The sequence below is a fragment of the Limanda limanda genome, chromosome 9 (genome assembly GCF_963576545.1).
Source record: "Limanda limanda chromosome 9, fLimLim1.1, whole genome shotgun sequence".
Taxonomy (NCBI): Eukaryota; Metazoa; Chordata; class Actinopteri; order Pleuronectiformes; family Pleuronectidae; genus Limanda; species Limanda limanda.
The window spans coordinates 2077150-2088560 of record NC_083644.1 but is presented as its reverse complement, the minus strand read 5'-3'; the positions used below and the strand labels follow the sequence as shown (position 1 = coordinate 2088560).

The 11411-nt window shown below is 42.4% G+C and overlaps 2 protein-coding genes across 3 annotated transcripts in view; one reads left to right on the top strand and one right to left on the bottom strand.

Moving 5' to 3' along the window:
- Positions 1–67: 67 nt before the first annotated feature.
- Positions 68–3323, top strand: gpx7 (glutathione peroxidase 7). 2 transcript variants are annotated; one of them, XM_061078047.1, is made up of 3 exons: positions 68–281; positions 2147–2408; positions 2876–3323. In XM_061078047.1, the coding sequence occupies exons 1-3, from the start codon at positions 147–149 to the stop codon at positions 3037–3039; spliced, it is 561 nt and encodes a 186-aa protein (XP_060934030.1). In that variant the 5' UTR covers positions 68–146; the 3' UTR covers positions 3040–3323. The 2 variants fall into 2 exon arrangements, with proteins under 2 accessions (XP_060934030.1, XP_060934029.1); XM_061078046.1 differs by lacking the exon at positions 68–281 and adding an exon at positions 292–504.
- A 2612-nt stretch (positions 3324–5935) lies between these two features.
- Positions 5936–11411, bottom strand: part of LOC133010511 (phospholipase A2 inhibitor and Ly6/PLAUR domain-containing protein-like) — a 76111-nt gene continuing 70635 nt past the window's right edge. The window contains exon 6 of the mRNA XM_061078098.1: positions 5936–6079. Within this exon, the coding sequence (XP_060934081.1) occupies positions 5936–6079 (144 nt within the window). The remainder of the gene's footprint in view (positions 6080–11411) is intronic.

Genomic DNA, 11411 nt, shown 5'->3' with positions numbered 1-11411 from the left:
GCTTCCGGGAAATGATGAAGGTACACAGGAAGTGAATGGGGGCTTTTATTTTGAAGAGCAGCACATAGACAATACCTGTGTGCAGCCTGACTCCTGCAGGACTTTGCAGATCTGGTGCATGGTGATTTTGACAGTTTACAGAGAAGATGATGCTCTCCGGGCTTCTCGCCGTCTTACTGACTGTTCTCAGCTTCTGTGAGAGCAAACAGAAAGACATGTACACCTTCAAGGTGGTGAACAGCAGAGGGAAGTTAGTTTCCCTGGAGAAATACCGGGGCTCGGTGAGACTTTACTACAGACTCTCTCTCTCTCTCTTTCTCTATCTGCATGTCTCCAGTCTTTGCATGAATGAACTCTGCATGGGAACTTGTTATTGTTCCGTGTGTCCTGCCTGACTCTGTAGTGACTAACCCTGTAGACAGAGGATCAGCTGAGGTCCCGTCATGCAGCCCCGCTGGTCTACGTGGCATCAGGCCTGAGCAGCAGAGTCTCCGATCACAGCAGGTACCGAAGCCTTTTACTAACGAAAAACTAAAACTGCTGTTTTCCTTTACTCCTGGTAATGCTCGTTGTGTTTCTTGTTAAATTGCAACTTTTTTCTCGTCATATTAAAACTTTTTTTCTCATTAAATTCCGCCTTTATTATCTTAATGTTTAATTTCCCCCCTCATTGTGACTTTATTCTTGCAATATTGACTTGCTTCTCGTTGTTTTAAAATGTTATTTTCGTAAAATTATAACTTTTACTTGACTTTAAATCCTGATTTCTTTTCTCATAATATAAAACCTTTATCTCTTGATATTGTACTATATTCTCGTAAAATTAACACTGAACCAATAAATTGTGACTTTATTCCCGTAATATTAAAACACTTTATTTCAAAAGTGTTCTAGAAAACAATTGAGAAACTGCCACACACAAGTATCTGTTTGGTTTGTCATTTGTCCCTGATGAATGAAAACCGATAATAAATATGGTGCTGCGCTCATTTCAAAAGACATCACATGAAAATAAACAAAATAGAGAAAGTATACATTTGTGGACAGCACAAGATTTATTCTAAAGAGCTGAAGTTCTCCTACCTGACCTTTTCAAAAATTATCTTAAAATTGTATCCTCCCCACTGACCTTATAGTATCTCATATACATGGTTCAAGATTCTCCCATGACCACACAGTTAGTCACAGTATTTAAAGCACTTCTTATATAGTGTTTCCTATTTGGGATTTAGTGTAACATATGTATTAAGTGAGATATTATGTGGTGAAGGGAGTTCCTCTCCTCCACAGACAAGCTCCTGAAACACCTCGTCAGAAGAAGTGTCAATGGAGTGATGTCACATGCTCAAGAATAATCATTCAAATTAAAGTTATTAACCTGAAGATGAGCAGATTTGTCCGACTTTAAATTGCTTCCCTAGATGATTGTATCACCAGTCTGTCAGTGTGCGGTCAGACTGAGAGACGATAAAATCAGAGAAAGCATAAACTTACTTTATCTGTGATGAGCTGCTCATCTGTAACATGTAGGAACCTGCACTAACAGTTTCTGTGCTGTGTCTGTACAGAGGTGCATCTATGACCTCTGCACTAACATAACATGTAAGATAAACAGGTAAACATCAATAAATAAAACAAATAAGTATTCATGGCAGTGGTATTAGATGAAAGAAGCATCGTTGTTGTCCATTATCATCCAAAGATGAAAATAAGTTTTCCAGACACCTCGCAGTTTTAGACACATTAAATCAGTTATAAGTTAAGGTTCCAGTGTGTAAGATTTAGGTGAAAGGGATCTATTGGCAGAAACTGAATATAAAATAATCCTAGTGATGTTTTCACTAGTGTGTTTTATCTCATGACACATCATCCCTAGATGTCACTAAATTCTACACACTCAACCTTTAATAATTAATAACAGTTTTGGTTTGTCTGTTTTAAATTGCTGCAAATTAAGTAAGTAAAGTATTGTGTGGTTTTAAACTGCAGCTCCAATAAAAACTGTTCTTATTTGACATTTATTCATATCTGAAAACACATGCTAACAAACAAATGGATGATGTGTGCAGAGCATGTTCTGTACATCACAGGTGTGAAACAGCTCTTTACACTTTACACTTTTTACAGTATGTTTCTGTGGCTTCAGGTGTCCCTGGTGGTGAATGTAGCCAGTGAATGTGGCTTCACAGAGGAACACTACAAAGACCTGCAGCAGCTCCAGCGGGACTTTGGGCCATATCACTTCAACGTGCTGGCATTCCCCTGCAACCAGTTTGGGCAGCAGGAGCCCGGCAGCGACAAGGAGATTGACAGCTTTGTACGCAGAGTCTACGGCGTCTCCTTCCCCCTGTTCAGTAAAATTGCTGTTGTCGGAACTGGAGCCAACAATGTCTACAAGTACCTGGTCGGTGAGTGACATGATATACTGGTGGTGGTTCTTTCTTAAATCACATTTGAATTCTGGGGGGACGTATGTAGGCACAGACGTGGGGACAGGTGATAACACATAATTCACCAAAGACGTTACACTAATGGGGTTTGTACACTTACTGTGGGGTTACCAAGGTAACGAGTGCAGTGGGGGTGGTTAAAAGCGGATGTTTGTGTGGCCACCGGAGGTCGCTGTGTTTTGATTTGTTTGTGCAAATAAACGCTGGCCGCGAGGCATGCAAAAGCTAGAAGATATCAGGCTTACATGATTCCCTCGACTCCTATATTGGAAACAAGTCAAAGGTGGTGTCAACATTATTGGGTTTTTTTTACTGCAAGAAATAAAATTCAGGGGGAAAAGAAAACAAGAACGTTAGGAAGACAATGTAATGTACAGCACATATGTTTTTAAATCTTTGCTTTCTTCTTCTCTGACTTTCTGCAGAGGCTTCTGGAAAAGAACCTGATTGGAATTTCTGGAAGTATCTGATTGATGTTGACGGCAAAGTGGTGGACACATGGGGACCAAAAGTGCCTGTGAAAGAAATCCGACCTAAAGTAGCTGAACTGGTGCGGCAGATAATCCTAAAGAAGAAAGAAGAGCTTTAACCCCTTGTTTCAACACAGTGTTTTGCAGAACGAGATTCAATACGAACTAGACGGACAAACGGAAAGCTTGGATGTTGTTTGTACAATCTGACTGTTTAATATGATAAAGCAAAAGCAAATTCTAATTGCTTTCGGAAAGCACTGATGTAACACCACTATGTTTAGTCAATGTTTAGTTGTATCAGGTGCACGACTTTAGAAACTGCGGTTATATGCCTAAGAACCCTGTTTGTAAGTCATGTGGATTTTATGTCTGATTTGTGGAATACATTTTTGATACCTCATCATTGATATTATGTTTTATTGCCATTAAATTCCCCTAAACATAATGATGACATAATGACAATCCATAGGATGGCATAGCTTAAGATTTCTTTATTTATATTACTTTTTGGATAACAAAATAAGAACAACATGATTGTTAATAGAAAGCCCATATAATATATAAAGCAGCAAATATTTCATTAGTTTGTAATTTTACCTACATTTATACTCATTTACATGTTTTTTTACCTTCATTCAATGTGAAAGTCCAATTTGAGTCACATGAAAGAGTCACCACCACACTTTATTAACATCTTAAGCAAAGGAAAATATAAGTTAATAGATAAAAACAATTAAAACTATAAAGACCCATTATTGGTTTTCAATTGCCCAAAAACTTAACTGAGCTGTGATTTTGATTTAAATCTTCCACCTGTACTAATTGACCACATAATTATCACTATACCAATAGTGGCTTTCATTTAAACCAGAAATGTTGTTACCCTAATGTATTTCATTTAAATTATTTGTATAATATTCAGCAAGATATTGAATGAGATAGAATCTGGTAAAGATTTTCCGGTCATTTGGAATACACAGGTTTCGGAGGAAAAGTTAGTAACTTCCACTTTAATCGTAAACGTTCCAGTCAAATTAAAGCTAATGAATAAATTTAAGACTTTACACTTTTTTTAATTTTTTAAGTCATTAAAGTTAAATTAGAGTTGTGTGTGCATAGTTAATCAGACGTCATCTGGTGGCTTCATAGTTCCTTCATCATATTCTAAAATAGGATGAAATGAGGGAATCCAATCAACAAATTAAGCATTCCCATCATGATATTACAGGCATCACTGGCAGAGGTTGTAGCTGCCTGTGTTGTTGAGTTGGAATTTGTTGCTAGAGTGGAGGAATCTTAGACTCATTAGTTGTTAACCACAGAGACCTGGCTGAACAACCACATCCCGAACACTGCTATCGAAGTAGCCACCTGTTCTGTTTGCAGAGCTCACCGAATGAGGGATGCAGCTGGTGCACAGCCGCGGACATTGATTCCAAACACTACAGAAAGTTTTGAGGCACTATGTTCATTTAAAATACAGGATAGCACATTGTCTAAAATTGAATCTCCAGTTTTATCGAGCAAATGTTGCCAATACCGAATTCTTAAATGTTCCACATTTTTACATTGTTGTTTTTACAAAATGAATAAAGTTTATTTTACACTAGAAGAGGAAGGTCTCATGATCCACTCCCCGGCCTCCGTGTGTGTGTGCGTGTGCGTGTGTGTGTGTGTGTGTGTGTGTGTGTGTGTGTGTGTGTGTGTGTGTGTGTGTGTGTGTGTGTGTGTGTGTGTGTGTGTGTGTGTGTGAATGAATGAGCACTGATATGTGTGGCATGCCTAGTATGTGTGAGTGTGATTGGTGCAGGTCTGGGCGTGGGTGTCCTGCTTGTTTCCTGTCTGACAGTTTCCTGCGGAGCCACTGGGCTTCCTCTGCTGTCACGCCACAATTTATTCATTCATTCCATTTCATCCCATGAGACTTCCTTTACCAAAACCATTTATCATCATTGAATAATTATAAGAAAACTTTTGCTATACTGGCAGTCGTTGTCTGAACCGTGTTTGTGTGTAACTCCGGCTCCACCCGTACAAGAAGAAGCATGTGACACATCCTGTTGCAGTCATAATAAAAAAAACAAATTAACGTTCTCAAATACATGTATTCAAATACTGTATTTATGTTCAACTCTAGAATAGAAATGGTTTCTCTACAAAAGCAGCTTGGAAAACTTAACAATTGTTATTTGATGAAGCTGGTCCTGATATGATTTTATCAGGAAGAAGATTGACAGCAGAAATTAAGGTGTTTTTATAGTAGTTTAATGAATGATTAAAACATATAATGCAGTAAATATTTTCTTCTTATGTGTAATAACACACATTTATCGTCATTCCCATCTTTACTGGCATTCATCAAATGTGAAAGCAATTTGTGTCATATACAAAAGAGAAATCACAAGTATTTTCCTACATTTTCACCATGAGAAAAGTTAATTAATTAATTAATTAATTGAGAGAATTAAAACAATTTTTTTGTATTTTATTTGATTAGAATTTCAAACCTGTACTGATTCCAGTGGCATAAATATATCAGTTTAAAATAATATTAAATAGTGGAAAAATGAAGAAAAACTTCCACTTGAAGCATGAAATAAAGCTTTAAAAAAAAGTTAAATAGTTAATGTGAATTTTTCCTGAAGTGTGACCTTCATTTACGACACAATTTAGTGTTATAATATTTTTAAATAAGGTATCATAGTTGTACAAGTTGCACAAGAAGTTAAATAAGATCAAAAGTATATCAGTATTCAGTCCACTTCAAATATAAACACAGATTTGTGAAGAAATCCCAAGTGAGTATGTTCCCCTCAAGCTATTTATGTTTCACTTTAATTAAGGCTAATAAATTGAACAAAAGCAAAGCAAGTAGACCAAAGACCAGACTTCTAAAGGTTCTCCTTCCAGTGGATTCAAAGGTTCATCCACTTTTGTTCTGAAATCTGAAACAGGATGAAAATGAAGAGTCCAATCAGCAGATGCAGCATTCCCATTCTGACACAACAGGCATCACTGGCAGTGGTTGTTGTATTTGTAGCTGCCTGTGTCGAGGTTGTTTTGGATGTGGTGGCAGCAGCAGTTGGGGTAGTGGTTGCTGTAGTTGGGGCAGTGGGGGTTGTCATTGGGGTAGTGGTTGGTGTAGTTTGTGTAGAGCTTGTTGCCGTTGGGGTAGGGGTAGTTGTAGTTGGGGTGGTGGTGGTTGTAGTTGGGGTAGTGGTTGTTGTAGTTGGGGTAGTGGTTGTTGTAGTTGGAGTAGTGGTTGTTGTTGTTGGGGACGTGGTTGTTGGAGTTGGGGTACTGGTTGTTGTAGTTGGGGTAGTTGTTGTTGTAGTTGGGGTAGTGGTTGTTGTAGTTGGGGTAGTTGTTGTAGTTGGGGTAGTGGTTGTTGTAGTTGGGGTGGTTGTTGTTGTAGTTGGGGTAGTGGTTGTTGTAGTTGGGGTCGTGGTTGTTGTAGTTGGGGTGGTTGTTGTTGTAGTTGGGGTAGTGGTTGTTGTAGTTGGGGTAGTGGTTGTTGTAGTTGGGGTCGTGGTTGTTGTAGTTGGGGTGGTTGTTGTTGTTGTAGGGGTAGTGGTTGTTGTAGTTGGGGTGGTTGTAGTTGTTGGCGTAGTGGTTGTTGTAGTTGGGGTGGTTGTTGTTGTAGTTGGGGTAGTTGTTGTTGTAGTTGGTGTAGTGGTTGTTGTAGTTGGGGTCGTGGTTGTTGTAGTTGGGGTAGTTGTTGTTGTAGTTGGGGTAGTGTTTGTTGTAGTTGGGGTAGTGGTTGTTGTAGTTGGGATGGTCGTTGTTGTAGTTGGGGTAGAGGTTGTTGTAGTTGGGGACGTGGTTGTTGGAGTTGGGGTAGTTGTTGTTTTTGTTGCAGTAGTGGTTGTTGGGGTAGTGGTTGTTGTAGTTGGGGTAGTGGTTGTTGTTGTATGGGTAGTGGTTGTTGTAGATGGGGTGGTTGTAGTTGTTGGCGTAGTGGTTGTCGTAGTTGGGGTAGTGGTTGTTGTAGTTGGTGTAGTGGTTGTTGTAGTTGGGGTAGTGGTTGTTGTAGTCGGGGTTGTGGTTGTTGTAGTTGGGGTAGTGGTTGTTGTAGTTGGGGTAGTGGTTGTTGTAGTTGGGGTAGTGGTTGTTGTAGTTGGGGTACTGGTAGTTGTTGTTGGGGTAGTGGTTGTTGTTGTTGGGGTCGTGGTTGTTGTTGTTGGGGTCGTGGTTGTTGTAGTTGGGGTCGTGGTTGTTGTGGTTGGGGTAGCGGTTGTTGTAGTTGGGGTAGTGGTTGTTGTAGTTGGTGTGGTTGTCGTAGTTGGGGTAGTGGTTGGTGTAGTGGTTGTTGTAGTTGGGGTAGTGGTTGTTGTAGTCGGGGTTGTGGTTGTTGTAGTTGGGGTAGTGGTTGTTGTAGTTGGGGTAGCTGTTGTTGTAGTTGGGGTAGTGGTTGTTGTAGTTGGGATGGTGGTTGTTGTAGTTGGGGTAGTGGTTGTTGTAGTTGGTGTAGTGGTTGCTGTAGTTGGGGTAGTGGTTGTTGTAGTTGGGGTGGTTGTTGTTGTTGGCGTAGTGGTTGTTGTAGTTGGGGTAGTGGTTGTTTTAGTGATGGCCATGGTTGGAGGGGTAGTGGTTGTTGTAGTTGGAGTAGTGGTTGTTGTGGTAGTTGTTGTTGTAGTTGGGGTAGTGGTTGTTGTAGTTGGGGTAGTGGTTGTTGTCGTGATGGCCATGGTTGGAGGGGTAGTGGTTGTTGTAGTTGGAGTAGTGGTGGTTGCAGTTGGGGTAGTGGTTGTTGTAGTTGGGGTCGTGGTTGTTGTAGTTGGGTTAGTGGTTGTTGTAGTTGGGGTAGCTGTTGTTGTAGTTGGGGTAGTGGTTGTTGTAGTTGGGATGGTGGTTGTTGTAGTTGGGGTAGTGGTTGTTGTTGTTGGGGTCGTGGTTGTTGTAGTTGGGGTGGTTGTTGTTGTTGTAGGGGTAGTGGTTGTTGTAGTTGGGGTGGTTGTAGTTGTTGGCGTAGTGGTTGTTATAGTTGGGGTAGTGGTTGTTGTAGTTGGGGTCGTGGTTGTTGTAGTTGGGGTGGTTGTAGTTGTTGGCGTAGTGGTTGTTGTAGTTGGGGTCGAGGTTGTTGTGGTTGGGGTAGCGGTTGTTGTAGTTGGGGTAGTGGTTGTTGTAGTTGGTGTAGTGGTTGTCGTAGTTGTTGTAGTGGTTGTTGTAGTTGGGGTAGTGGTTGTTGTAGTCGGGGTTGTGGTTGTTGTAGTTGGGGTAGTGGTTGTTGTAGTTGGGATGGTGGTTGTTGTAGTTGGGGTAGTGGTTGTTGTAGTTGGGGACGGGGTTGTTGGAGTTGGGGTAGTTGTTGTTGTTGTTGCAGTAGTGGTTGTTGTTGGGGTAGTGGTTGTTGTAGTTGGGGTAGTGGTTGTTGTTGTAGGGGTAGTGGTTGTTGTAGTTGGGGTAGTGGTTGTTGTAGTTGGGGTAGTGGTTGTTGTAGTTGGGGTACTGGTAGTTGTTGTTGGGGTAAGGGTTGTTGTTGTTGGGGTCGTGGTTGTTGTTGTTGGGGTCGTAGTTGTTGTAGTTGGGGTAGTGGTTGTTGTAGTTGGGGTAGTGGTTGTTGTAGTTGGTGTAGTGGTTGTCGTGGTTGGGGTAGTGGTTGTTGTAGTTGGTGTAGTGGTTGTTGTAGTTGGGATGGTGGTTGTTGTAGTTGGGGTAGTTGTTGTTGTAGTTGGGGTAGTGGTTGTTGTAGTTGGGGTAGTGGTTGTTGTAGTTGGGATGGTGGTTGTTGTAGTTGGGGTAGTGGTTGTTGTAGTTGGTGTAGTGGTTGTTGTAGTTGGGGTAGTGGTTGTTGTAGTTGGGGTGGTTGTAGTTGTTGGCGTAGTGGTTGTTATAGTTGGGGTAGTGGTTGTTGTAGTTGGGGTCGTGGTTGTTGTAGTTGGGGTGGTTGTAGTTGTTGGCGTAGTGGTTGTTGTAGTTGGGGTCGAAGTTGTTGTGGTTGGGGTAGCGGTTGTTGTAGTTGGGGTAGTGGTTGTTGTAGTTGGTGTAGTGGTTGTCGTAGTTGTTGTAGTGGTTGTTGTAGTTGGGGTAGTGGTTGTTGTAGTTGGGTTAGTGGTTGTTGTAGTTGGGTTAGTGGTTGTTGTAGTTGGGGTAGTGGTTGTTGTCGTGATGGCCATGGTTGGAGGGGTAGTGGTTGTTGTAGTTGGAGTAGTGGTGGTTGTAGTTGGGGTAGTGGTTGTTGTAGTTGGGGTCGTGGTTGTTGTAGTTGGGTTAGTGGTTGTTGTAGTTGGGGTAGCTGTTGTTGTAGTTGGGGTAGTGGTTGTTGTAGTTGGGATGGTGGTTGTTGTAGTTGGGGTAGTGGTTGTTGTTGTTGGGGTCGTGGTTGTTGTAGTTGGGGTGGTTGTTGTTGTTGTAGGGGTAGTGGTTGTTGTAGTTGGGGTGGTTGTAGTTGTTGGCGTAGTGGTTGTTATAGTTGGGGTAGTGGTTGTTGTAGTTGGGGTCGTGGTTGTTGTAGTTGGGGTGGTTGTAGTTGTTGGCGTAGTGGTTGTTGTAGTTGGGGTCGAGGTTGTTGTGGTTGGGGTAGCGGTTGTTGTAGTTGGGGTAGTGGTTGTTGTAGTTGGTGTAGTGGTTGTCGTAGTTGTTGTAGTGGTTGTTGTAGTTGGGGTAGTGGTTGTTGTAGTCGGGGTTGTGGTTGTTGTAGTTGGGGTAGTGGTTGTTGTAGTTGGGATGGTGGTTGTTGTAGTTGGGGTAGTGGTTGTTGTAGTTGGGGACGGGGTTGTTGGAGTTGGGGTAGTTGTTGTTGTTGTTGCAGTAGTGGTTGTTGTTGGGGTAGTGGTTGTTGTAGTTGGGGTAGTGGTTGTTGTTGTAGGGGTAGTGGTTGTTGTAGTTGGGGTAGTGGTTGTTGTAGTTGGGGTAGTGGTTGTTGTAGTTGGGGTACTGGTAGTTGTTGTTGGGGTAAGGGTTGTTGTTGTTGGGGTCGTGGTTGTTGTAGTTGGGGTCGAAGTTGTTGTGGTTGGGGTAGCGGTTGTTGTAGTTGGGGTAGTGGTTGTTGTAGTTGGTGTAGTGGTTGTCGTAGTTGTTGTAGTGGTTGTTGTAGTTGGGGTAGTGGTTGTTGTAGTTGGGTTAGTGGTTGTTGTAGTTGGGTTAGTGGTTGTTGTAGTTGGGGTAGTGGTTGTTGTCGTGATGGCCATGGTTGGAGGGGTAGTGGTTGTTGTAGTTGGAGTAGTGGTGGTTGTAGTTGGGGTAGTGGTTGTTGTAGTTGGGGTCGTGGTTGTTGTAGTTGGGTTAGTGGTTGTTGTAGTTGGGGTAGCTGTTGTTGTAGTTGGGGTAGTGGTTGTTGTAGTTGGGATGGTGGTTGTTGTAGTTGGGGTAGTGGTTGTTGTTGTAGGGGTAGTGGTTGTTGTAGTTGGGGTAGTGGTTGTTGTAGTTGGGGTAGTGGTTGTTGTAGTTGGGGTACTGGTAGTTGTTGTTGGGGTAAGGGTTGTTGTTGTTGGGGTCGTGGTTGTTGTTGTTGGGGTCGTAGTTGTTGTAGTTGGGGTAGTGGTTGTTGTAGTTGGGGTAGTGGTTGTTGTAGTTGGTGTAGTGGTTGTCGTGGTTGGGGTAGTGGTTGTTGTAGTTGGTGTAGTGGTTGTTGTAGTTGGGATGGTGGTTGTTGTAGTTGGGGTAGTTGTTGTTGTAGTTGGGGTAGTGGTTGTTGTAGTTGGGGTAGTGGTTGTTGTAGTTGGGATGGTGGTTGTTGTAGTTGGGGTAGTGGTTGTTGTAGTTGGTGTAGTGGTTGTTGTAGTTGGGGTAGTGGTTGTTGTAGTTGGGGTGGTTGTAGTTGTTGGCGTAGTGGTTGTTATAGTTGGGGTAGTGGTTGTTGTAGTTGGGGTCGTGGTTGTTGTAGTTGGGGTGGTTGTAGTTGTTGGCGTAGTGGTTGTTGTAGTTGGGGTCGAAGTTGTTGTGGTTGGGGTAGCGGTTGTTGTAGTTGGGGTAGTGGTTGTTGTAGTTGGTGTAGTGGTTGTCGTAGTTGTTGTAGTGGTTGTTGTAGTTGGGGTAGTGGTTGTTGTAGTTGGGTTAGTGGTTGTTGTAGTTGGGTTAGTGGTTGTTGTAGTTGGGGTAGTGGTTGTTGTCGTGATGGCCATGGTTGGAGGGGTAGTGGTTGTTGTAGTTGGAGTAGTGGTGGTTGTAGTTGGGGTAGTGGTTGTTGTAGTTGGGGTCGTGGTTGTTGTAGTTGGGTTAGTGGTTGTTGTAGTTGGTGTAGTGGTTGTTGTAGTTGGGGTAGTGGTTGTTGTAGTTGGGGTGGTTGTAGTTGTAGTTGGGGTAGTGGTTGTTGTAGTTGGGGTAGTGGTTGTTGTAGTTGGGGTCGTGGTTGTTGTAGTTGGGGTGGTTGTTGTTGTTGTAGGGGTAGTGGTTGTTGTAGTTGGGGTGGTTGTAGTTGTTGGCGTAGTGGTTGTTGTAGTTGGGGTGGTTGTTGTTGTAGTTGGGGTAGTTGTTGTTGTAGTTGGTGTAGTGGTTGTTGTAGTTGGGGTCGTGGTTGTTGTAGTTGGGGTAGTTGTTGTTGTAGTTG

What these genes read in the sequence shown, in the direction of transcription:
- gpx7 (XM_061078046.1), top strand. Translation starts at nt 349, where the DNA reads ATGAACTCTGCATGGGAACTTGTTATTGTTCCGTGTGTCCTGCCTGAC. An exon ending in AGAGTCTCCGATCACAGCAG is followed by an intron (nt 505 to 2,146) that starts GTACCGAAGCCT and finishes CTGTGGCTTCAG; the next exon opens with GTGTCCCTGGTGGTGAATGT. An exon ending in TGTCTACAAGTACCTGGTCG is followed by an intron (nt 2,409 to 2,875) that starts GTGAGTGACATG and finishes GACTTTCTGCAG; the next exon opens with AGGCTTCTGGAAAAGAACCT.